The following is a 27,607-nucleotide window of genomic DNA, read 5'->3' on the forward strand; positions in this document are numbered from 1 at the left end:
AGAAGATTCCCCATTGAGTTCTCTAAGCCGTTTCCTGCACAACTCCTCCAATGAACCCTCATCACGAGGGTTTTTCCTTCCTCTTCTAATCCCATCACCATCAACCATAATCCCCGAAGGCGCAGTCACAACAGGAGGCCTGGAACTATAACCAGTTCTAGAACATAACAGGATCTAAACATCTGAACATAGAAAACTACTGTGAAAGGTGGATGCCATTTTTAATACTCTGTTTTTAATTCACAGATAATTGATCCTGAAGGAGATTTCTGTGTTCCAAGCTGTGTAGGAAGCATTTGTGATTACGATGGTGGTTCTGATCTTTCTTTCCAAATCCCGTTTGATGATGTGAATGTTGTTACTTTACATAGAGTACGTAATATGGTCCTTCGAACTATTGAGATTCTATTTCACTTGAAGAAATGGGAATCTCTAGTATTCATCGCCATGCAGTTTAACACAATTACACAGTAAGCAACGTGTCAAATATTTCCAGATTATTTATTTGGAATATGTTTAGTCTTTCAATTTAATATTTTTATTTGTCTTTTCTTTTCAGTGAGAGATATACAGAGCAAGTTACTCCTTTAATGGTATTTGCTCAGAGACAGTTGCAGAAAAAAATACATTTCAGTGATTCTGAAGGTCCACAGCCTTGTTTCAGACATCTTGTAACTGATACTGGAGAGAAGGTAAAAAAGTATTTTAAATATGAAAAAGTAGGTGGAAGATTACATTTCAAATTTATTAATTTCTATGAAGGTGTTTTTGACTTGTGCCAATTTTATGAATGTGAGACCTCCAAGTTATCAACTGCCCTGCTCAGGTCTCGTAGACTCAGAACTGTAGTTTCTGTGATTGAGTCTCTCCACGTGGTATCTGGTCTTCCCATTTTCTTACTGCCTTCCTCTTACCAAGCATTATTGTCTTTTCTAGTGAATCATGTCTTCTCATGAAATGACCAAAATACAACAGTCTTAGTTTAGTCATCTTGGCTTCTAGAGATAATTCAGTTTGATTTACTCTTGGACCTGTTTATTAGCCTTTTTAAAAAAATTATATTTCTCTGTATAATTGTAATGACACTAGACATTTTGAATTATCTTGCAATTTTAATATTTTTCGCAAAAATTATCTACAAGATTACTTGTCATTTTCTATAAACCTCTATTGAAAAAACCTCTGTTAGCTCTATACAGTTTATAGAATTAGCACTTACATACTCATTCTTTTTTAATTTAAAATTTTTGAAGATTCTTTATGGGAGAAACATATGAATGTAAACTGGGGAGAGGGTAAGGACATTAGGTCCTCCCATCTTGTAGAGGTTAGGAGTATGGAATCTTCTGCAGAAGTAGAAAAACTGCAAATTAAACTCACTATTTTTTACCTGAGAGAGCACTTCTCTAGGAACCTTTAGGTCTTCTAAGGCAACTCTTACAGATCAACTCCCAGTAGAAGTTGGTGATAGAATTGCCCTGAAGAAATTCCCAGAGAAAACATATGAATCAAATTCACAAATAATAAAATCTGCAGATGTTAAACTCGCAAATGCGGAGGGCTGACTTAGATCTGATGTCACAGCCTTTGTCACAAGCAAGATACCCACAAATGAAAAGTTATCAACATTGAAAGATAGCAGGGTTGTTGCTTATTTTAAAAAGGCAATTTTCTGGAATAAATAAAAAATTAGATGAAGAAAACAAGCTCTAGCATCTTGTAATTAATAAAACATAGTTCTGAACTTAGAAAAAAGGGGTGTGCACAGGGGCGGCTGAAGCTATACACGTAATACGCAATTGTGGAAGGTGCCAAATCCCTAGGGGTGCTGTTGAGGCGCCTGGAAGGTATTCAATCCGGGCACGAGCAGGTAACATGCCAACAACTCTCCCCCCGCCCCGCCCATCGTTCCGTCCCGCCACTCCCTTGCGGGCCTGGTAGAGATAACCCCCTACCTTTGCCTTGCACCGCCCACAGTCCTGGAGAGTCCTACGCCCTCCTTCCCTCACTCCCCTCCATCCCACGCGCCTCCTCCATGCCACCTGTTCTTTGTCATAGGAGCTGCACGCAGCGGAGGGAGGAAGGAGGCTGGGCGGCCGGGTCCATCCGAGGCAAAGAGCATGTGATGTGGAGGAGGTGCGCGATTGGGGTGATCCCTCCCTCCCCTCTGTCCTGCGTGCCTCCTCCACACCACCTGTTCTTTGTCACAGGAGCTGTGTGTGGTGGAGGGAGGAAGGAGGCCGGGCGGCCAGGTCCATCTGGGGCAAAGAACAGGTGGCGTGGAGGAGGCTTACAGGACAGCGGGGCGGGAGGGATCGCCCTAACCACGTGTCTCCACGCCGCCTGTTCTTTACCTCGGATGGACCCGGCTGCCTGGCCCCCTTCCTCCCCCTGCCGTGCGTGGCTTCTGTGACAAAGAACAGGTGGCATGGAGGAGGCGAGGGAGGGATTGTCCCAACTGCGCGCCTCCTCCACGTTGCCTTCTCTTTGCCTCGGATGCACCCGGCCTCCTTCCTCCCTCTGCCATGCGTGGCTCCTGTGGCAAAGAACAGGCAGCATGGAGGAGGCACACAGGACGGAGGGGAGGGAGGGATCACCCCAACCGAGTGGACCTTCTTCTCCCTTGGACTGCACCAGGATTGGGAAGGCGTTTGGCAGACACCGGAGGAGGGAGGGGGAGAGGCCCCACGTGGGGATCGGCCTCTGGGGGTGTTTAATAGGCTTTTCCTTAATCCCTCCTTATTATCCAACATTTTCGCTTATCCAACGCTTTTAATTTTCAGTGATTGGTTTGGGGTGTGTGCCAAAATTCTGTTTGCTTACACTTGAAAATTACCTAGGGCCAGCCCTGAGTGTGCACCATAACGAAATTCTTGTCTGTAGACACACATTTGGTGTATCTGAGTAAGCCATATGACTAAAAACAGCAATGCATGAAAATTAACACAGAAATGTCCCCATGCTTAGAAAATGAATACTGACTTTCTGTTTGTAGTCAGAACTGAAAATTCTTAACATTTTTAGAAGTCACATTTTAAGGATTTAAAAATCTGGGTTTTTAGTCACCTCAATTCAAAAATAGTGTAATATAATAATAAAGCTTTATTAATATTCCACCCCATCTGACAACATAAAAGGCAAATATTCAATGCCAACAAGTACACACTCTACAAACATAACTTAATAAAAAGGATTTAAAACCCAACCACATTTGATAATAAAAAATTATAATAAACAATACAACACAATACCACACTAAATGGTGCCTATAGTGCTAAAAACCATATCCCAATCCCGTTCCACATTATTTAAAAGCCTTAAAATTTTAGAACCTTATCTTAACCATCTGCTTCTCCATATGCTTGGGAGCACAAAAAAGGTTTTTAACTGCTTTTTGAAGGAGGGTAACAAGGGGGCCATTTTGATTTCCTTCAGAAGGGAGTTCCAGAGGTTGGGGGGGGGGGGGGCAACTAAAGAGAAGACCCTCTCTCTCATCCTCATCAACCAGGTTTGAGATGGAGGTGGGAGCGCAAGGAGGGCCTCCCCTGATGATTGCAGTGTCTGGGCAGGTTCATATGAAGAGAGGCGGTTGGCCAGATAGTCTGGACCTGAACCGTTTAGGGCTTTAAAGATAATGACCAGGACTTTAAATTTTGTTTCATAGCAAACTGGGAGCCAGAGGAGCTGCCGTAGCATGGGAGTTGTTTGCTCCCTGTTCGGCGCTCTGGTTAGTAACCTGGTAGCTGATCTTTGCACCAGTTAAGCTTTCAAGAGCTCTTTAAAGGCAGCCCCACGTAGAATTTGTTGCAGTAGTCTAGTCGAGATGTAACTAGGGCATGCACTACCGTGGCCAAGTCTGGTGTCTCAAAGAAACATAACTATTTCAGAAACATTCTGTCTTAGGTGCGCTGCAGAAACTTTATTGCAAATCAGCTATGTTCTGTTGCCAAATCAGCTGAAGAAGACAATTTTGATAGTTCGGGTAAGAATTCATTTATTGACTTAAGTTCTTTTTATCAGCAAAAGACTTCCTCTTCATACCCTTTTGGACTACTAAGATTGTATTACTTATTTTTGAATCTTGGAAACACTCTTAAAGGACAACATGTAGAGTGTATTACAGTGATCCAAATGGGATGTAATCAGAACATATGTCAGAATTTCAAGATCACTCATCTCCAGGAATGAGCATAGCTGACAAATGCTTTAAAGATGTAAAAGCATTCTTAGCCATTCCTAGGCCTCCATGAGTATACCCAAATTGTGAATCTGAGGCTGTAGCTACTCCATAGAATGAATGCAGTTTGATCTAATTACTCTTTCCTTTTCCTGGAGAGTGAAATCAAGAAAGAACCATATTTCAAAGAAGCATTTGATTTAATAATCATATTGGGTCAACTTGGCCGACTTTTATATGCTGACACGTATAAAGTTCATATGTATTCTACTGAGTTAGATGATTTTTAGAACTGAGGGTATGACATCTCGTGCAGGTGTTTTAAGAGGGATAGGGTCAGGCTATCTCCAAAATCTAACAGCTATGGAAGGTTCTCAGAGTGTGCTCAGTGTAAGCGCAGATTATATTTATGAATGCACTGATGATCACTTGAACATCAGTTAGATGTAATCAGCTTTATATATACTTTTTCTATTGTAAATGTTTGTTTACACATTGTTTCCTATAATGTCAGGCATATTAAGTAATTTTATTGGCTCATTTCAGATATGACAGCAAGAGCATTGGTTTCTGTTCCTTTGGATGTTTCTGATTCATTGAAATGTTTCAATGAAAGTTTAGAAAAATCAAAATATCACAGCAGATGCCTTAAATATAGTAGGAAACTGCTTTCACTGTTTCTTGCTCACACACGAGGCAAGTATTTGTTGTAGTTTCTCATAGATAACAATAGTATATGTATACAGTAGGCCCTTGCTGTCTGCTATAGTTTGATTCCAGCACCTTTCTTCAACTCCTCACCATGGATACTGAAATCTGTGGATCCTCAAGCCCCATTATATACATTAATGTTGTAAAATGATATCCTTTATATAAAATGACAAAATGAAAACTTGCTTTTAAATTTTTGGTGATTGGGGGATGGTATTTTTAAGATGTAGATGGTAGAGGGCTAATTGCACATATTATTAATTTTGAATAAAAAGTTTGCTGAAACATGTAGTACAGGAACCTATTTCTATTATTTCCAATTTATTTCTGCCTCTGGTATTAAACTTTCAGTTAAAGAAGTAATTCCCAGGAATACAGCCACTTCATTAACTGAGGTATACTTGTATATTAGCCTTGGTCCCTCAGTTTTTATGCTAATTCAGTTAGCAATAAAACTTTGAATATGTTAATAAAATTGATTTGCTACATGAAGAATAGTTTGGTTGAGCCTGTCTGCCTACTGAATGCAGGCTATCCAGTATTGGTATAGAGGAATGACAGCATCTCAAAGAAGCTCCACATGGAAATCTATGATAAAACACAGGTCCCTTCTACACTACCATATTATCCAGTTTATCGGAGCAGATAATCCACATTATCTGCTTTGAACTGGATTATATGAGTCTACAATGCCATATAATCGAGTTCAAAGCAGATAATTTGGATTTTACATGGTAGTGTAGAAGGGACTGCAAAAAGCATTTTAAGAGTGTAAGTAGAAGCCTTCTGGTTTCATCTTGTTTTCTGGTCCTCATTACTTCAATGTCTGTGCCCTCTGTTTTGACCTCTTTACCATGCTTCAGGTTTTCATCCAATACCTGGTGGTTGTGGCAGTTTTTTTCGATCTGCAAGAAGTGTCAATCTTCCCTCGAAGATTATTGACGCTTGGTCTGCAGCTCCTGCACTTTACCAGTCTCCATATTGCCATATCTTTACTGTATAATCATAGTGTCCTGATGAATCCCAAGTAGTTATAGCTGCAATCCAGTCCAATGGATTCAATAATTTGAAGCTATGCTGAATTAATTAGCACCTATCTTAAGTGTGTGCAACTTGAGCATTTTAATGCTAATTCCACATTCATAATTCTTGATCATTCCTCAAGATGGCTACGCAATTATTTCACATGTATTGTGAGGGTTGGAATTGAGAGTAAAATTCTAGCTAACCAAGATGGCCAAGAATTTACTGAGCCGACTGCAGGCCAGTAGATGTCATGCTGAATTGAAGCCTAGAGTTCTTGAAAATTACATTGGTCTATTTTCACCCAGTCTAATTTTGTGCTGGTTGAATTGTATCATTGAACAGATGAATGTATTTGGTGTAACTGATCCTCCCTTATGTTGCCCATTCTTTTTCTGGTTCTTCTATCAGATCATAGTCAGCAGAATAGTTTTATTGGCATATTGCTTTGTTGGCAGGTCTTTCAAGTCAGGTGGCAGTGGAGGGCTCAGCTAGCAGAATTACTAACATATGAGTAAGAAAAGTACTGCCTATCTAAAAATTTATCTTGTATTTACTGTTAATTTCTGCCTCACTATGTCAAATCTCTTTGACAGAGTATATTAAATATATAATTTTTTTTTATAATGTAGAACATTCTGAAAGGTCAAGCAGAACAAAAGAAATGTCTTCACGTGGAAAAGTGGGATTTATATTGGGGGCTGAATTGACATACCAACCAGAACCACCCAATCTTTCAGAAGAAACTTTTAGTTGTCTTGGTGTGGTTCAAAGCAACTGCATTCCACGATCAAAACTATCAGTAGTTGTTGCTTCGTATGAGTATACACTTGGTAAGATTATTCTCCAGCTTTTTCTTATTTATTTACAGTGTTTTGCCCTGCTTTTCAGAGGAAAAAAGGCTATTAGAGAGCCCTAAAATAAATTAAAGAGCAAACAAGACATTCCTTGATTTCAGACACCTAATCTAAATCTACTCTAAATCTAAATCTTATCTAAATCTATATCTATATCTAATCTAATCTAAATCTAATCTAAATCTAATCTAAATCTAATCTAAATCTAATCTAAATCTAAACCCGTATGTATGTATGTGGCACGGATGTCTGCTCACACAGACAGCCTCCGGCCTCCACAAACAGGCTATACTTCCCAGGGTTAAGAATCCAGCAAGTCACCCCTTTGCACTGACATTGCGGTTACAGTGAGCTCCATGAACATGCAGCCCAGCCCCTGCCAATGTCCTTCCCAAACCACCCAAGGAATGCTTTAGTTTGGGGGCCATTTCATCCTAGATTTTGCTTTTTCTTCCACCACAGGCAGGCATCCCAGGGTTCTCCATTGCTGTGGAATTTGCATGGCCCTGCCCACTACCCTTTCCTTTCCAATCTCTCTGCATAACAAACAGAGCAGAAGTGAGCTGCAACTAAACTTACTGGAGGAGTTTAGGGATTGACTCCACATGGTGGAAGTTGTAGTTCACCCTGCATCAAGTCAGAGCACTGTCACTCCTACTGGGGAATATAGAGGAGTTGTAGTTCACCTACACCCAGAACGCTATGAACTCAAACAATGATGGCTCTCGACCAAACTTGCCATGCAGACCCGATATGCCCAGATTTGACTACTGGTGGGTTTGGAGGGGAACTGGACTGAAAGTTGAGGAGTAGTAGGTGTTGGGATTTATAGTTCACCTGCAATGAATGAGCATCACACTTGGCACACAGACCCCCATAACTAATACAACATATTGGACAAGTTTGGGAAAAAGGGAGTTATAGTTCACCTGCAGCCAGATAAACACTGACCCCCACCGACAATGCACTAGGACCACACTTCTCACAGAGAAGCCTCATGACCTACTGAACATACTGCAGGTATTTGTGGGAAGGGGCCTTGATTTTGGGAGTTGTAGTTCACCTCCATCCAAAGACCACTGAACCCATCCAATGATGAATCTAGATCAAACTTGGCACACAGACTGAATATTGCCTGCTGTGGTTACTGATAGAAATTTCGGGGCAATTGCCCTGGGAATCTGGAAGTTGCAGTTGTTCACTCCCCATCCAGAGAGTACTACAGCACACCTGGTACACACGCCCAAAATGGCCAATTTATAATACTGGCAGGGTTTGGGGAGGATTCAGCCACGATTCTGGGAATTGTAGTTCACCCACTCCAAACAGAATACATAACATTAAAAGACAAATAATACCATTCTCAAATGACCTGGGCATTGCTGGGTCCCCAAGCTAGTAGAAACTAAAAGACATGAAACAAAAGAAGAAGAAAAACCAGAGGAGAAGGAAACAACCCATGTACCAGATGTTACAGGGTCCAAGATCATTTTGTTGGTGGAGCTATTTCTATTATATGTGGTAGTGCCTACTAATGCAGAGTTCTTGTAAGTTTTGGGTAGATACAGTTCAGGAGAAAGAGAAGTAAAATTACTTTCTCTCTTTCTGTTTCATTTTAGTGAACATGCACACAAGCATGTGTCTCTCTTAACATGGAGACGTAACTGCTTTGGAACACAGCACCGCAAATTCTCTAGCCAATATGGTTTTCTTGTTGGAAATGCTCTTGGAACATCTATTGATAAGACATAATCCATTCAATGAGTTTTTATCTTTAACTGTAGATAGAGTTTCTTTCTATAGATGAAAACTAAACTCAGTCTTAAACACCATATTATTTAACTTTTTTTAAAAAAATAGTTTTTTGTTTCTTACAGGTCATTTTCTTTGAATTACAAATTTGTCATTTGCTTGTGAAGGCAACTGCTTAGCCATTCTAAATAAATTGGCGTTGTAAATTCTTACTTTTAGGTTAATTTTTATTTCTTGAAAAGAAATTGGATGCAAAATTGAACCATATGCATATCAAGTTAAAACAGAGACAACCTACAAGGTGCTGAATTGTTTTCATCCACTTATTTATTTTATTATTCCATTTTAATAATTACATTTGTTAATCATTCAATAAGTTGATTCTGTTTTATGTATTGTATTGCTTTAAAGTCATTGGCCACTTTGTGTCTTGCCCCTGAGAAAACAGGGTATACATAAATATAAAAATAATGCTTCCTAATTACTGAAACAGTTGCTAACAGGACTGTATCCAAAAATAGGACTACTAAGAAACAAGAAACAACTTTTCTTTGGAATTCTAAGATTTGCAGAAGTTCAGAAAAGTTTTGGGGGTGGGGGAAAGCTTAAGGAGAAGAACACTCAATGTACATTTTGGTTGCCATGGAATGAAATAGGGTCAGGGTGAGCAGGTGTCCAGGTTATTTGGGGGGGGGAGGGATCCTGGACAACTGGTTGTCTATCTGTCTCTTTCGTTCTCTCTGTTTTCATATAATGTGATGGATTGCTCTAGAGTCCTGCAGCATTTTGTTGTAAGTCCCAATTGTTTTATACTATACAGATAGCATCACAAAATACTAAACTAATAATTAATTACTTACTTAAACATATTCAGTATTTATTGTATATTAATGTTTTGAACTTTTCTCCCTCAACCTGGTGAAAAACAGAAGTTCTTCACACAAATAACAAGCAAGGCCTCAAAGTACAAGCTTTCCACGAACTTGGAAATCTTCATTTTTCCACAGGAAACAAAAGGTATGTTGAGTGCAATAAATGCAAGGTGATCGTATCTGAAATTTTCAGTTTTGACATGATTAGGTAAAGGAATAGCTTAAAGGATTGGGAGATGGAGCGTATAAATATGAACAGTTTTCATATAGTTATACTATCTTTTAGTGTGTTTCACAGGCAGAAAGAGAATGTTTCCCATAATATGGGAAGATAACCATTGCAGGTATACCTTAGATGATAAATCAGATGTGTTCTTAAGGTTTCTTCTTTTAAAAAAATGGTATCAGAGACAGATATAACATGGACACAATATGAAACATTCTCTCAGCACAAAAAGGAAGAGTAGTTCAATGTGTTTTGGCAAGCCTTTTTATCAAGAACCAACAATAGGTACATTTAAAACAAAACAAAAAGGTCAAACAAGCCTTGATTGTTTAAAAAATTACACTTGTATTCTTCTGTAGACATCTTGAAAGTTCCTTTAAAAATGCATCAGAGGATGATACTTTTCTTTATTTCATAAGCTCAACTTTTCTTATAATTTTCATTTTGGTTGTCGGATCTGTGCTTTAAAAATGTGGGGCAGCTGGTGAAGTAGGTTTCTCTGATTTCCTTGTTTCCCCCTGTTTTGCTCTTCAGAAGGCAGTTTCTATTTATTTTGCATGTTGTAAGCAAGCATAAACAGCTGAAGCAGAATCAGTTAGAGTAGCATCCCATTCTTTTCCAGTTACCTCTTTTTTTGTATTATTTACTGCAGACACATTGCTACAACTTGACACTGAAAGTCTATTTTCAGTGTTTAACCATTCCAGACTGTCTGTGTTCTGTTTATCTGCATCTTATGTATCTAATTTTCCCATTTCTACACTTCTCATTGAATTGTCTGGAAGCCATTAGATGTCTATGTGAGAGTGATGTGAAACAAAATACTATGTTTATTTTCTATTTTGATCTATGTCAACAATATAATAGATTTTTAAAAATGTATTACAGAGCAGCTTTCAAATGTTGGTGTCAAGGCCTTGATACAGCCATCAAAATAAATGATTCCCTTTGTAATTGGCAAGAGGTAGCTGGCTTGTCAGCAAATGAAACTGGGAACTTAGCAAATACATCCCAGAATTGTTGTGAAAAATTTGTTTCTCGAGCTGGAATTTGGGGATGTTTACAAGGAGCAATATTAGCAGCTAAAATAGCTCGGTGAGTATTTTAAAACATTTTCAATTTATATCTTCTTATTTTACTTTAGTAATATATGTTCTTATGCCTTTACCTTTTTGTAATATTTTGATCAGAATATCATTTCTGAAGGATAAAATTCTTAAATTCTTAATACAACATAGGACATATGAATAATGGGTATCACTGAAACCTGGGGGTACATACACTGTAGAATTAATGCAGTTTGACAACATTTTAACTGTCAAGGTTCAATGCTATGGAATTAGTAGTTTTGTGAGGCACCAGTATTCTTGGCAGAAACGGCTAAATAACTTGTGAAACTGCAACTCCTATAATTCCATAACATTGAGCTGTGACAGTTAATGAAACTGCATTAATTCTGCAGTGTAGATGCACTCCAGATACAATGAGTTTTATGACTGGAATGTGGTATTAGAGGGGTATAACCTGTTTCATTGAAATACACCAAACAGGAAAGGAGTAGTAGTAGCGTAATATCTCAAGTATTATGATAATCATGATGTTTGTTATGATTTATATACCACCGTCAAATGTAGATGGTGCCTTATAGTAAAACAACTAAAATAGTGGGCCCAAGCATACACAGAAGAAGAAGGAATAACAAATCACAAAACTATACAATACAGTTGTAAACAAATCATCTAGATAAATTGCAAACAGACAAAATCACCAAGTTACAATATAATATAAAGCAAACTGAACAATAAATGTAATCAAAACATATAAGACTAAAAAACAATGTCAAACTAACATCCCCAAAACCATGGAAAATAATAAAAAAATTCAATTGAGATGTAAAAGTGCTCAGAAAGACAAATCCAAGAGTATGGGACAATGAATAAGGAAAGACGAAGCTGAGCCAAGGAAGAGGAAACCCTTGGTTTGTTGAGAAGCTTAGAATTCCTAAAATGCAAATCTTGAGAAAGCTAGCAAAAATAAATCAGTCTGAAAGATGTGGGGAGCTAGGGTTTGGCGGTCTTGAACAATTTTATTGTCTCATGTCATGAAGTGGTAAAATTTTCTTAAATAATTATTTGACAGTGGTATGGTGAACAGAGGTTGGATGTTCATCTCTCAGGATTGCTTTATCCAACATGGCTGGATGTTGAACAAGATGTTCCTTGCAGTCTTTTCCAATTCTATGACTTATCTCCAAAGCAGGCATATTTCTACTATTACTATATCCATTATGAACCACCAGATGGCCCCATTACTCCATTGGTTCCTCAGCTGTTTTCAAGCTGATGATACAGGCTTCTGTGAGTCTTGCATTTCAACTTGATTGTGTCAAAAACTAAGCAAAAAGACCACCCAGTTGTTAAGGAATCAGCAGGAGCTAGTCTAAAATTTGACAAGGAAGACAGAATATTCCCTTCTTCCAGGGGAAAGGGGGCACATAAAAGTGTGTTTGAAAATCTGTTCCTTGTTGCATCAAAGAACCTTTCGGTGCTAGGGACGTTGCTGTGGAGAAATCTTATTATAAACATCTGACTTTGCTTCAGTTCTTTGGAGGTTCTTTATACTTTTGATACAGAAGAATGAAAGTATCATTACTAAAGTGCCCTGGAGGACTAAGTCAGTATTGGATTTGTGTAAAATGAAAATGTACAGCACTTTCCTCTTTATTGCTATAGTTGCTGGAATCTTCTAGCTATCCTCCAAATATGTTTTACTTTTCTGAGCAAAAATCTAATCTGAATGAACCTTAATTCAGTTTGGTGCCAGAATTCCAAATATAGGGCTGCTATCATGACCATGTCCTTCTACACTTAAGTTCCTTTCCTGGTTCTGGCACTATGCTAGACAAATTGATGTATTGGTTGTTGGGTTCAGTGTGGAAAAACAGGATTGGTCCTCAATAGCAATAATTAAATTAATACAATCAGATAGAGAAGCAGACAATTTCAACTTTGAGGGTGTATCTGTCTGTTTCAGCATGCATCTGTCTCAGTATATATTCATTCAGCATTGTTACATTTGTGTTTTTATTTGAACTGCATACTCCACATGGATACATAATAGACTGCTTTGTGTAACAACACTAGGACACTGTGACATCATAAGGAGCCACTCTGGGTATTTGCCCTGAAATGAAGAGGCTTGGGATAGCTCTACCTTCTGTAACCTTTTAAACTGAGAATAGACCTTCTGTTTTGAAGGAAAAAGAGTCATATTGGGGCACACCACATCTGTTCCCAGTTTGCAGTGCTCTCCACTGATGTTCCAGTCCATGTCTGAGGCAGACATGTCAGACTGTGAGAATGTCCTACTTAGAAATGTTGGGTAGGCAAAACTACGGTTAGGTGGGTCTGTAATTGGTTAAGCGAACGAAGTCATGAATGGAGTGCCGCAGGGTTCTGTCCTGGGCCCGGTTCTGTTCAACATCTTTATTAATGACTTAGATGAAGGGTTAGAAGGCATGATCATCAAGTTTGCAGATGACACCAAATTGGGAAGGATAGCCAATACTCCACAAGACAGAAGCAGAATTCAAAACAATTGTAACAGATTAGAGAGAAGGGCCAAAACTAACAAAATGAAGTTCAACAGGAACAAATGCAAGATACTCCACTTAGGCAGAAAAAAATGAAATGCAAAGATACAGAATGGGAGACGCTGACTTCACAGTAGTACATGTGAAAAAGATATTGGAGTCCTCGTGGACAACAAGGTAAATAGGAGCCTACAATGTGATGCGGTGGCAAAAAAAGCCAATGAGATTTTGGTCTGCATAAATAGTATAGTGTCTAGCTCTAGGGAAGTCATGCTACCCCTCTATTCCACCTTGGTCAGACCACACCTGGAATACTGTGTCCAATTCTGGGCACCGAAATTGAAGGGAGATGTTGACAAGCTGGAAAGCTTCCAGAGAAGGGCAACTAAAATGATTAAGGGTCTGGAGAACAAGCCCTATGAGGAGCAGCTTAAAGAGTTGGGCATGTTTAGCCTGCAGAAGAGAAGGCTGAGAGTAGACATGATAGCCATGTATACACATGTGAGGGGAAGTCATAGGGAGAAGAGAGCAAGGCTGTTTTCTGATGCCCTGGAGACTAGGACGCAGAACAATGGATTCAAACGACAAGAAAGGAGATTCCACCTGAACATTAGGAAGAACTTCCTCACTGTGAGAGCTGTTTGGCAGTGGAACTCTCTGCCCCAGAATGTGGTGGATGCTCCTTCTTTGGAGGCTTTTGAGCAGAGGCTGGATGGCCATCTGTCGGGGGTGTTTTGAATGAGATTTTCCTGCTTCTTGGCAGGGGGTTGGACTGGATGGCCTGTGAGGTCTCTTCCAACTCTACGATTCTATAATTCTAGCATACATGGTGTGTCCAAAAAGTAATGAGAATGATTTAACTTATTTCTATTGAATTTCTATTGAATATACATGCATCATTATGTGATGAAATCTGTAGAAGAGAAGAATTTTCTAATTAAAAGAAGTATTAAATTTTGATTATTGTAGAAATGTTGAAATGTAAAATGTTTTATCCCCCCTTTTGCACCTAGGCACATGTTACTGTACGATATCAAACTAAGAACCAGAACCTGCATTTTATCTTCTATTCTATTCAAGGTAATTTTAATTTAGATTATGTCTGGTAAGTCTTGAGAATGCAAAATCTGTGAAGTTTCACTTGAAGTGTATGGGGAAAAATGTGTTCTCTTCTTGCCCACAGAGTATGTGGAATATACCTTCCACAGAGTTTTTCTCCTTCTCACTGCTTTTGGGAAGTGCTTGAAGCGAAATACATAATAAAGTGATATAAGCTATTTTAAATATTTTACCCTCTGTAAGTGTATAGCTTTATTTTGCTTTTAATATGCAAATGGAGAATCATGCAACAATATAGTGAATGGAATACTAATTGATGTAATAGTTTGACTTGGACTTTGGAAGACCAGGATTCAAATCCCCAGCTTGCAATGGAACCCTGGCTGGCCTGGGCAATTTTTACTTCCTCAGTCTCAAAGGAAGTCAATGGCAAATCTCTTTGAACAAATCTTTCCAAGAAAATACTGTGATAGGTTCAGAAATACCTAGAAGGTACACAAAAAGAACAAAATATTATTTCAGTGTTTTGATATCTGCAGACAAATTTTCTGGAAAACTTGAAATGTATTACAGTTGAAAAAAGATATTACTAAGCAACCTAGTACTGATTTTTATATATGAAGGCCACAAGGTTATCTTTGTGAGCAGCATGCTGTTGTCATCTATCAGAGTTGAGAGGAGTCTAGAACCAGTATCCATAGACACAAAATGGTGATCACTGTGGATTATCTGATCAGTACTTTACTTGCTTTCACATGCAAAGTTTCTAGCCCCAGAGGGGGAGTTGTGCATTGAAGTCTTTTTCTGAAAACATATTGTTCTTTGGGTAACTGCTGTCATGTCAAGATACCGTATATACTCGAAGATAAGCCAAGTTTTTCAGCCCTTTTTATGAGCCGAAAAAGCCTCCCCGGCTTATAATTGGGTTAAGGTCAAACTGGGAGCGGAGCCTGGACACCATGGCTTGCAAGAGATGATATACGTATTTATCTCTCATCTTACCCTCCCTTATCAGTGTTTACTTTCCCAAAGCCTCCCTCGCTCTTAACCAGGGGTCCCCAAACATTTTAAGTGGAGGGCCGGTTCATGGTACCTCAAGATTGTTGAGGGGCTGAATTACCATTTGAAAAAAAATATGAACAAATTCCTATGCACACTGCACATGTCTTATTTGTAGTGCAGAAAAAAACTCCAACATTTATTTATTTATTTATTTATTTGCTACATTTATACTCCACCCTCTCTCACCCCGAAGGGGACTTAGAGCGGCTTACAAGTTGTATGTACATACAATATATTATATTATTAGCATAGCACAATATTAGCAGCATATATTACTATATTGTACTATACCACTATACCGTAATATTATTAGTAATATTACATTTAATTTATAATATATAATTAATATTATTATACAATATTATTATATTATATTTTTATTATTAGCTGTCCTGAGTTTCCTATTGGGTGAGAAGGGCAGGGTAATAAATAAATAAATAAATATTATATTGTATTACATTATAATATTATTATCAATATTATATGTATACACAATATATTATATTATTACCATAGCACAATATTAGAAAATGAAAGAACAATATAATATTTAAAAATAAAAACACTTTTAACCAACATACTGTAAACCGATCAGGATTTCAATGGGAGGTGTGAGCCTGCTTCTGGCCAAAGAGATAGTCAAGTTAAGTAGGACTGTTGTTGTTGTGTGCCTTCAAGTCATTTCAGACTTTGGGGGAACCTAAGTCTAAAACTGAGAGCGGGGGCCAGGTAAATGACCTTGGATGGCCGCATCCGGCCCCCGGGCCTTAGTTTGGGGACCCCTGCTCTTAACTAAGGGAATGTTTTGAAAAGGGAAAGAAGCCCTTGCAAGTCAGGAAGAAGAATATATATATACCCATTAACCTTATAAAAGCATTTTCCCCTGAAATATTTGTTAATCTCTGCTACAGATATATAGGCATTTCCCGTTGCAAGCCCTTGCAATCCTTATGTACAGTTATATTTCTATCTATCTATATTAATTTTATGTATGAATTTCCCCTCATATGTTTGCAAATCTTTGCAAATCCTATATACAGTAGAGTCTCACTTATCCAACATTCACTTATCCAACGTTCTGGATTATCCAACGCATTTTTGTAGTCGGTGTTTTCAATATATCATGATATTTTGGTGCTAAATTCGTAAATACAGTAATTACTACATAGCATTACTTCATATTGAACTGCTTTTTCTGTCAAATTTGTTGTATAACATGATGTTTTGGTGCTTAATTTGTAAAATTATAACCTAATTTGATGTTTAATAGCCTTCTCCTTAATCTCTCCTTATTATCCAACATATTCGTTTATCCAACTTTCTGCCGGCCCGTTTATGTTGGATAAGTGAGACTCTACTGTACATATAGATAGTTAGAGATTTCCATCTACCTGTATATCTGTATCTATGTGTATATATTATTTTATATATGAATTTTCACCTCACATATTTGCAAGTCTTTGTAAATCCTATACAGATATAATTATCTATATAGAGAGAGTTGTCTAGATAGATAGACATGAATATAAATATATAGGGCTTGCAAACATTTCAGAGGAAATGCATATGTGAAAATAGTATATATAATTATAGATCTATATCTAGCTCTGCATTGTTTATGTGGGCATTGAATGTTTGCCTGTTACTATGTTGGAAGCTGGCCTGAGTCCCCATGGGGAGATAAGGCAGGGTACAAATGAAGTTTTTTAATTATTATTATTATTATTATTATTATTATTATTATTATTATTATTAAGTTATTGTTAATATCATATTGTTTTTGTTGACCCTACTTTTCCACTTACAGAGCTAGTTTATTGTTTTTCTTTGAAATACGGTAAATATTCAAAAACCTTTAACATACTGATGCCTCGATATAATTTCATTGGGATCTATTTTCATTTTGAAATTTACCAATAGCTGCTGCATTTTCCACCCTCGGCTTATATTCCAGTTAATAAGTTCCCCAGTTTTTTGTGGTAAAATTAGGTGCCTCAGCTTATATTAGGGTCGGCTTGTACTCGAGTATATATGGTAATTGTGAATGAACAAGATTTACTCATGGCCACTTCGGGCAGGATAAAAAGGATATGTACCTCAGGTAGGGAAGACAGTGGCCTGTATTGAGAAAGTTCCACTCTGTCTTTTATCTCCCCCCCCCCCCCCCCCATTTCAGGTAGGGATTCAGGTGTAGGTTCCCTTTTCTGAGGTTACAAAGGACCTAACTTGATAGACAGGACTGCGTAGACTGTTAAAATATGTTTCAGGTGGCTGCAGACAACCTTTACGACCAGTACTTACTTTGACTACAAATCTTCCTCCGGATTTAGACATATAAAGAACTTAGACAAGTCCCACATGAGCACAAACATCGTACTTGCTCTTTTGGCTTTCAGGGACTGCCAGGAGATGGTACTTCAGTGAAAGATTCATCATTCATTCATTCATTTGATTTATATCCTTCCTGAAATGAGAGCCATAGTAGCTTATAGCGAAGAAAACTCCTTTGTACTACCAATGAATTACCAAATGCCTGCTTAAAAGATCTTTACTTGTCAGAAAAAGGAAAGCAGATAGATCCAAAACAGCTGATGGTTTCAAAAGCAGCAGAGTGATCCAAAACAGCATCTTTTGAATTAGGTGCAAAGGACAAATTGAGCTGGATGTCATTAGCATACTGTTGACATCAGACCCCAAAACACCAGATAAAATCACTCAACAGTTTTATGTAGTGTGGGAGTCAAAACCAAGTCCTGAGGAGCTCCATATCCAACAGCTAGGTTGTTGAACAGGAGTTCTCCAAATTATCTTTTAACACCCCAACGTTTCATCTAGGAAAGATACTGTGAATGATGATCTCAAAAGCTGTTGAGTGATCAAGCAAAATTAACAGACACATTTCTTCTGTTCAGTTCCTGGTATAGGCTGTCTGTCAAGGTAACCAGAGTTGCCTCCATCTCATAACTAGGTCTGAAGCCAGATTGAAATGGATTTAGATAACCTGTTTCATTCAGGAACTTGGCTCCACGGAGCGCACTTTGAGAACCGCTGAACTAGAGCATTCAAGGCAAGATTGGAACAGTTTGGTGTGCAAAGTGTTATGCATATTCCTTGGAATTACGTAAATGTTAACATGTTTTGATATTACGGCAAAATATTGCAGGCTACCCTCCACATAATTAGGAAAAATAAATCACAACCAAAACGAGAAACAAATAATATAGCTAGATATTCTTCTGTATTGTCACAATTCTATTTTCCTGAAATACTAATGTTAATATTTTATCTGCTGCTGTATGAAACAGTAGAATTTATTGGGTTTTTTTTTTAAAATTTGTAAACTTATGGATTGAATTTAAATGCTGTTTTTTTAAATAATTTCAGTCTCTGTTCAGTGTTTCACTCCCACATCCTAAAGCTGATTGTGACTTCGCACAATATGAAACAGATATTTTAATTCCTGGCATTGATATGTTTGCGGATTATTACAGAGCTGATGTTGCAAATGTTGTTGCAAGTTTGAATTTCATTCTATATGAATTGCACTACACCAAACAAAATCTAATAGTAAGTACTAATGAAATATGTAAGTCATGTACATTTTTACTCTTGGGCAATAAATTTGATGAATCAGCTCTTTTGCCTTTAGTGGAGACTCCTGGACACGCAAAGCATGTAGTTATGCATCAAGTTTGGATAAACTTCCCACCCTGTTGGTGTTTACTTAGAAGTAAGCCCCATAGAATGTAGTGGAGGTAATTAACAATATTTGCATAAAAGTGGTCCCAACCTCTATAGATGTTTGCATGACAGTTATTTCTGTCCCTTAATTCTGATCTAAGATTTCCTTTGTTAAATCCTTATTGTCAGCATTTTAATGTGCCTCTAGCAGAGATCAGGTGCAAAGGATGTTATTACTATTGTCATGGAATCCAGATGGCTCAGGTGGATAAGCTAAGTTACATATTTGCTATTGTTGAAATTTTCAGTACAAACAGATGAAAGCCTTTCCTGCTGTTGACCGTTTCTGTTCATTTAGTATTCTCAAATACCAGTTTTCAGTTATAAGATAAACGTTAATAAGAATTAAAGTTTGTTGGAATTTTGTAAGGGTACAGTTTCTTTTACTGACTAATGCCATTGAGAGTGAGTTGTCTAGTTGTCAACCACAGCAACTGGCACTTCACTGGAAATCCAGCTGTGTCATTGAGAATATGCACCATTCAGTTCATTGAATTGCATCTTTACAGTGTTGAATTTTGTATGCCATATTTTTTTCAGTGTCTTCAATAGTCAGCATACCTGTCTCTTGCGCTTTTGCTTCTTCTGCTCTGCTGCATTTCCTTTCCTGTTTGTCTTCCTATATGAAGCTATTTAAATAGCTGAAAACTGCCAGACAAAGTATGAAACCAGATGGTTGTCAGCTTGATATTTTTCTTTATACTGTTGATAAAGATTTTTCAAATTTATTCTTGTGTAAAGCTGAGTAGCTTCATGAACATGATGGTTTCACATGATTAGGTTAAGATTCTCTTAAACCGAGGCACTAAATTCCAGTTGATTGAATAAGGGCATTCAGGATTGCAGCCTTAAACATTTTTATAGAAGTCTATTACATTTCTAATAGATAGAATGTAGAGTTTGTCAGAGGAAATAGACTTTTATTCTTTCTTTCTTTGAAATGGAAAAGATCTGACAAAATAGATATCCAGATCTGACACTTTATTTATGATTTCTTAAGGGTTTATTTTCCCTATGTTTAATGTTGTATTTTTCTGTTCAGATTTTAAACACTATTCTTACACTTACTAAATTATACCTGTAAATAAATATTCATAAAAATTTCTTACTTCTTTGTAGATATTGCCACTATTTACATTATATCAATACTTCGTTTGTGAAATTTGTCGGGATGCAAATAAATGTCTTGAAGGCAGGATTCTCAAGGTAATGAACATTTATAATAGCTGAGCAACATATATTGTTCAATGATCATTTAACATGATGCATTTATGATGCCTACATTTTCAGAAAAGTCTTTTCCTTGCTCTTGGCATTCCGAGATATTTCGGTGGGACGTGGCAGAGGCCTTAGAAACTCTGGTCAGAAGAAATAAGTTGGCTCTTCTACAATAGTCTCTTTTTAATGGGGGAAGCATTTGGGCATTTAAGTTGCATTATTGCTGAAGGGGGGTGTTTAATTTTGCTGAAGTGTTTCTAATCTGTTTCTGTTATATTTATTCTTATTTAAACTGCATTTTAGTTAGGCAGAGCTATAAATTTAATAAATAAATATCTAAATTAGATCATTCCCAAAACTAATTATGCCATTGGTTGTTCTAAGTTGCTAGTTGTGCATTTACCTTTCTGAATAGAGCTTTTTGTGAACATTACAAGAAAGCTAATAATGAATTTTAAACTATTTTCTTTTAGATTAAAGTACTTACAGATTTAGGACTTTACTCTGATGCTTTCCATGAACTGTGCATTCTTAACCGTGGGGAGAAAATCCCATGGAAACTACCATCTACTTATAAACCAGCTCCAAAACCCTCGGTAAAACTGATTGCTTCATTTTAAATAGTAATATGCTAGGGGATATTACTGATCCCTTGTATGATTCACTCAAGTGTTTGGGTTATTTCAGGGTGTCTTTTATTGGCAAGACTTGCCAGATACATTTCTAAGAAAGGTTTAATAGATCTGTTCTTCTTTTGATTTTTGTTTGTTTGTTTGTTTAAATGTCAACATGAGGTGATAGGGTTCCCATTATTTCTGCCTTTGAGATTTAGCCAAAGAATTACCATATCAAGTTTAATTAATACAAAATGAAAATAGAGATATGCTTGACAACCAGATTATTAATGAAAATACAATTAGACCTTTTAAATTAGTTTGGTCATATTATACATTTTAATCCGGATTAGAAAAAAGTTCTGTCATTTTGTTAATTTATTCCAAATTCCTTTGAAAACAAACACTTTCCTATTATATACTGCTCATGATTGTACTTTACTAATTTTAGGTCTTTCCAAAGTTTGATTCATCACAACCTCTCCTGACAAATGTAAATCTACAGGTAATAGATATGTGGTCTTCCAAGCAATTAATGTATATATTAAGCTGAATCCAACTTAATTTATACACATTCAGCTCCCATTTGACTAACCCTTAAGATTAAATCCGTTACATTTTTCTTGACTGTATAACCATTCAAAGTTTTGAGTCGGAAGCAACTGAACTACAGGGACATTCGATCCAGACTCATCCTGCCTTTACTGTATAATTACCCAGGCCGTTCAGAACAATTTTACAGTACCCTTTGCTCTCAGATGCCAACCCAATTATATAATCTACAATGCTGCCAAGTTTTGTTTAGCAGCATTTAAAATCTGCCGGGTGATGACTGGATCCAAAAGTTAACAATCTAACTTTCAGCTAACTGAAATGTAAATCAGTTCTTCCCAGTCCCCCTAGACTTGTGTCCTGAATGTTCCTATCAATCTCCCTCCCTCTCCGTCTCTTTTTAGTCCCTTCCCTTCTCTAAATAGTTTTTTGTGCTTTAGGCTTCAACATACCTTTGTTTTTTAGCCTTTTAGATTTTAATGTACAGTGCTTCTATGAGACTGTATCCTACTCTCCTTATGCTGGCCTATGCTCGCAATAAAGATTTTTGATTTGATTTTAATTTGGTATATCCATTAACTTCCTAAATTTTCTTTTAATTTTGAAGGCAATAGAAGATGTGTTCAACAAGCCTCTAAATTTAAATTGGGCATCAGCATATGATCCACGAATAATGAATGTACTGATGCTCGCAAAAACACATTTTATTACTTGTTTATCTGCAACATTAAATTGTCTTCCTGAAAAAGTGATGAAAACAACATATTGTATAGACACTGAAACCTTAAGAAGATCAGGAAAAAACACGGATGCATTCCTGAAAGGTACTGGTAACATCAAAACAAAAATGATTAAAAGTAGCTCAATATGTTTTAAATTAGTATTGTGGCTGCTCTGCACCTCTGGAACTCTCTGCCCAAGGAAGCTGGAGTGGCCCCCTCCCTGCTGTTCTTCTGATGGCAGGCTAAAACCTTTGTATTCAGGCAGGCTTTTAAAGATGAAGGTGTTTAAGATCTAGTCAGGGGATGCTGTGGTTTTTAACTTTGAATATGTCATTGATGGATTTTAACTGATTTTTTTTAGTGCTGTTTGTGTTTAAATCAGTTTTAATGTTTGTATATTTGTATATTTTAATTTGTATACTAATGCTTTTATGTCAGGCCGTTTTGAGTCCCCTTTGGGGAGATAAAGCAGGGTAATAATAATAATAATAATAATAATAATAATAATAATAATGATAATGATAATGATGATAATAATAGAAAGTTTATGATGCCATAATGCTCCTGTTGTTTTCTAGCAAGGCTTTTACACCTTGTTCGAATGCGTGTGTTTTTTTTTAAAGATATGCCCTGCTACAAATAAGAACTTCTAAATTTCATTCTCAAATCATTCCCATTGAAATGGAATTTGAAAAAGCTTAACCATGACTGAATCTGGTTGTTTTTAGAATTTTAGATTACTAGATTAGTAGAATATCATTTGAATTATAGTACAATCCGCATGTGCATGAAGGACATGTTCCTGGACTTTGTGTGACACTGGAAATGCAAAACTGAAGTCCACTGAAATCATAGAATTGGAGTTGGAAGAGACCACAAAGAGCCCATCCAGTTCAACATTCTGCTATGCAGGAACACATAGTCAAAGCACTCATGACAGATGGCCATCCAGCCTCTGCTTAAAGTCCTCCAGAGACTAAAATTCCACCAGCCTGTAAGGCAACATATTTATGTCAAACAGCTCTTATTGTCGGGAAGTTTAAATGGAGTTATTTTCCTACTATTAGAATCCATTGCTTTATATCCTAGTTTCTAGAACAGCAGAAAATAAGCTTGCTGCTTCTTCAGTGTGGCATCCTTTCAAATATTTATACATGGCTGTCATTTCCCCTCTGTTCACGCAATCCACATCTCTCCCCCCCCACCCCCGCAAAACAAATTGGTGGTATTAACCCTTCCCTCCCTTTACAGGTTGCAGGCAAATTCTTCTTGAACTTTTTGATGGTATATGACTGATATTTTTGATTTCAATGGTTATGATTTATGAAGCCAACTTAGTTATTTAGAATCAAAATGAGAAGGGAAGTATTTCTGAAACTGAAATGAAAACCATCGAGCAAAATCGGCTTTTGCAAGGCTTGCTATAAAGGCAGGCTGATTTCCCCTTTTTATGAAGTACAGCTGAAGCATTTGCTGCAGGGTGTTGCTACAGATTTATGAAAATATCTAAAACCGCCACTAGGTGGCATTTAGAAACCTTTTACATTTGCCAGATTTTCACAACCTTGGCATTCAGTCAACATGATCTCATACAGAGAAGGATACTTCATGTCTCCTTATCTATATATGAGATCCATGAAACTTTCCCTTCCTCATATAGAAATAAAAAATGTGATAACCCAATCAGCTGGCTGAAGGCTAGCTTTCGCAACTTCCTTTTTTTGGGCCTGTGTAAAGCAAAGCAGGGATCAAATATATCAAGCCTTGACTTCATCTTTCACATGTCCATCACCTCAAGAGTCTATAGTATGCTTTCCAGTGCTTTCCAGGGAAGCAGATGAAGAGTCAGCTGATACAAGAAGCATTTTAAAACTGCAAAAATGCAAGATGCAGATTTAGAGATTGCTGGCAACTATACTATATTGTGTTCATAAATAATACAGTACATGGATTCCATATAACTGAAAGTAACTGACAGAGCCCATGCATTCTGAATATTTGCAGGATAATGGAATAACTCATATTTAAAAATCAGTGCTAAGTGGTTTTTAACTTTTTAATTGTCTCATATTTGACAATGGATTTTTTTTTAAACAAAGGTTTTCTAATACCGACCGCATTTACAACTTGGAAGCGGGAACCAATTGTTATGGTTGTGGAGCTTGAACGAAACAAAGATATTTTAAATATGGGCATGCTGAAGGTAATAGCATTGTTTAAATATGAATGTACATAATTAATATGAAAGTAAGAACATAAATCATTAATAGTGTGGTATTTCCATACACTGTAAATAGCACATTCGTCCTATACAGTAAAGGCAGGGCCGGTCCAACAATGAGGCGAATTAAGCGGTTGCTTCGGACGCAAAACATACGGGGGCGCAGTCAAGACTTTTTCTGTTGATTTCTTGTAAAACATGATGTTTTGGTGCTTAATCTGTAAAATTTTAATGTAATTTGATGTTTAATAGGCTTTTTCTTAATCCCTCTTTATTATCCAACATTTTCGCTTCTCCAATGCTTTTATTTTTCAGTGATTGGTTTGGGGGGGGGAGGGGCGCCAAAATTCTGTTCGCCTACACTTGAAAAATACCTAGGGCCGGCTCTGAGTAAAGGACACCATGATTTTAAGTTATTGATTGTACAGTATTAATATAACCATCTCGTGATCACATTTATGTGAAGATATACAATTGTATCAACAGAATATCAGCCATATCTAACATGCCATTTTTAAATCCAGTATTGGATTTTTTGTCATTATAGATCCATGATATAATTTTTATTGTTTTAGGGAATTTTATTGGAAGAAGCTGAAGAAAGGATTAATACAGTTCTTGATACTATACAAAATAAATATGGCACATTGATTTATGAGTGTTCAGCTTCAGAATTAGAAATTATCACTGAAGCCAAGCTTCAGCTTGCAGCTATTGCCCAACAAAGGCTTCAAACTGCATTCAGGTAAAAAAAGTTATTGAGGTAAATAAAAAGTAGCATAGTTGTTGCTGTTTTGTATTATTCACCATGCAGTTGTACAGTTATTGCTGTTTTGGATTATTTCACACCCAGTTTTCATAATGAACAACAATTCAAGGAGCAGCTGAAAATGGTAATTTGTACTCATGCTGTTATTTTTTTTTTTTTCATTTCCTACCCTATTTTGTGTTCTTGGAAGACAATGAATAAAAATTGATTAATAAAACCTTCAATAAAACAATAAGATGAGAATTAGTTGATTTGGGATGATTTTAAAAAACTTGGCCTATTAAAAATATGAGAGCTTCCCGTAGAGTAAGGGTTTTCAAACTTTTAAAGCTACGGAACTCTTTTTTGAAGCAAGTTTCTTGTGGCCCTAAGGAATGTTTGTATATTATTATAATAAAACAATGTGTATATTATATAATATATATAATGATATATTGTTAAATATTTATATATATGATTGAGAAATATCTGTATAATGTATTATGCTATATATTATATATAAAGGAAACAATATTTTAAAAGATTCATGGTGGCTGGAGGAGCGTGGGCAGGAGTCACTTTTGACAGGATCATGTGGGCATGTTTGGTTACTCTGCCACCGAAGGGAAGGGAAGAAAAGGGAAGAAAGAGAAGGAAAAGAAAGGAAGGAGGTTAGGTTAATGGGGTGGGGCTCTGGGGCTGCTTCCTTTCACACAAGGAGTGGCAGCGCCTGCCAGGCAAAGGCCTAGATGACAACTGAAAGATGGGACAGGATGAGAACGGGGAAGGAAAGGGGCTACTGACCAAACAACCCGCCTCCTGCCCGTCTTCATTCACGAACCTCCGGCCTGTATCCCTGGAACCCATTGGTCTTCTCCTGTGTCTGGAGAAGGTGGGGTGCAGGAAGGGCCCGGGCAAGGTGGTCACCCGGTGCCTGCACATGCTTCCGTTGTGGCCTGCCGTGGTGATGTCTGCTGGAGCACTGCAGAGCATGCAAGTCCGTGCATGTGCTAAGCAAGGGAAGCGGGCGTGAGTGAGAAACTGAGGGGATGTGAGCAGGGAAAGGAAGTGAGAACTGTGCACTTGGGCAGCGTTAGAGGCTAACCCCATGCTTGGCGTGCATGCATATCTTTTAGCCACTTCTCCCCCCATTTCCTCCTTGTGGGAAAGAGCTTCCTGCTGTCACCATGCATGTGCGGTAGGGAAGTGACAGGCAGTGGGGAAGTGACCAGCTGACCGATGCCTTTCTCCCTGCCTCCGCATGTTCTTGAAACAGGAGGAGGGGGAGGGGAGTGAAGTGCAGAACCCCTCAGTTTGCTTTGCGGAGCCCAAAGGCCTCCGTGGAGCACACTTTAGCTTGATGGAGCTTTATGGTGTTTTATCCTGTTCCACTATCTATTCAGAATTAAATTTAGATTAAGCCTCATCCAGGCATGTAGCGGGGGCGGGGCGGGGGGGGGGGGGCTTGAGGGGCCTCAGCCCCTCCCCCCCCCCCCCCCCGAGATTCTCAGGGTGGTCTGTGAGAAGGCCTTACATTTATTATTTAAAATATTACTTTTATTCATATCATGATCTGATCACCATGCTCAATATATCCCATATGCATGGGGGTATTGGCATAACAATACAAAAGATTTGCTAGAGTAGACCCTCTCCCGCTCAGACTCAGCCCCCCCCCCCCCCGAACCAAAATTCCAGCCCCTCCCAAAACAAAATCCTGGCTACGGGCCTGCCCTCATCCCATATTTCATCAGGAAATTTTAACTGGAAATTTCAAGAGGCAAGGTAAAATATGCCTAAAATAATTAAATTCAATTTATTACAGGTACATTATAGTCTTAGTCTTAGCCATTCCCTTCTCTACCACTATTTTCAGTGTTGTAGGTAATTCTTGGAGCTATAGAAGTTTAGACATGCCTTCCACACTGTCCTAACTCCTTGTTTGATGTGATGCAAATGATTTGTACTTCATGGGACAAATGACCCACATTGAGAGGCCTGAACAGGGATATAGGAGTGTTGCACATACCTTGTTTTTCATCCTCATGACTCCGTCTCAGCACACATCATATGTACATGTATTTTCAGTATCACAAAATGTCATCCTCATTATAAAACTGCTGGATCTTTGTGATTTGTTTTTGTGACCCTTAGCCCAGGGTAAACAGCTCTTGGGGGCATCCTAAAAATAAAGACTGCATTCTATCAATGCATCTGAATAGGTGGATAGAAATCAATGAAAATTTATTCTAAAATAAACCAGTTAATTCCTTCACTCCATTCCCATTTCCTTTTTATATTGAAACGAATTAGAGCATTTTATCAAAAGAAATAATTAAAATAGGGAAAAGGGAACATGTGATTGGATATGTCCTGCTTATATCTAGCAATGTGGATATTAGAATTATTTCAAGAAATGTACTAAAATGGTTTCGTAAAAATTTAAAGCACACACCTTTT

At 37.6% G+C, this 27,607-nt stretch overlaps 1 protein-coding gene across 8 annotated transcripts in view; it reads left to right on the forward strand.

Moving 5' to 3' along the window:
- cfap54 (cilia and flagella associated protein 54) overlaps positions 1-27,607 on the forward strand; it is a 156,291-nt gene that overhangs the window by 86,503 nt on the left and 42,181 nt on the right. For 6 of the 8 annotated variants that reach the window (XM_062982835.1, XM_062982828.1, XM_008110880.3 and 3 more), the window contains 15 exons: positions 247-470; positions 560-692; positions 3,904-3,982; positions 4,724-4,873; positions 6,544-6,744; positions 9,450-9,537; positions 10,507-10,713; positions 14,224-14,290; positions 18,716-18,898; positions 20,192-20,278; positions 20,764-20,886; positions 21,356-21,409; positions 22,064-22,280; positions 24,278-24,381; positions 24,975-25,144. In XM_062982835.1, coding sequence (XP_062838905.1) covers positions 247-470; positions 560-692; positions 3,904-3,982; positions 4,724-4,873; positions 6,544-6,744; positions 9,450-9,537; positions 10,507-10,713; positions 14,224-14,290; positions 18,716-18,898; positions 20,192-20,278; positions 20,764-20,886; positions 21,356-21,409; positions 22,064-22,280; positions 24,278-24,381; positions 24,975-25,144 — 2,087 coding nt within the window. The remainder of the gene's footprint in view (positions 1-246; positions 471-559; positions 693-3,903; positions 3,983-4,723; positions 4,874-6,543; positions 6,745-9,449; positions 9,538-10,506; positions 10,714-14,223; positions 14,291-18,715; positions 18,899-20,191; positions 20,279-20,763; positions 20,887-21,355; positions 21,410-22,063; positions 22,281-24,277; positions 24,382-24,974; positions 25,145-27,607) is intronic. The other 2 variants (XM_062982833.1, XM_062982831.1) reach the window with 2 other exon arrangements.

This window comes from Anolis carolinensis, chromosome 5, assembly GCF_035594765.1.
Source record: "Anolis carolinensis isolate JA03-04 chromosome 5, rAnoCar3.1.pri, whole genome shotgun sequence".
NCBI lineage: Eukaryota > Metazoa > Chordata > Lepidosauria > Squamata > Dactyloidae > Anolis > Anolis carolinensis.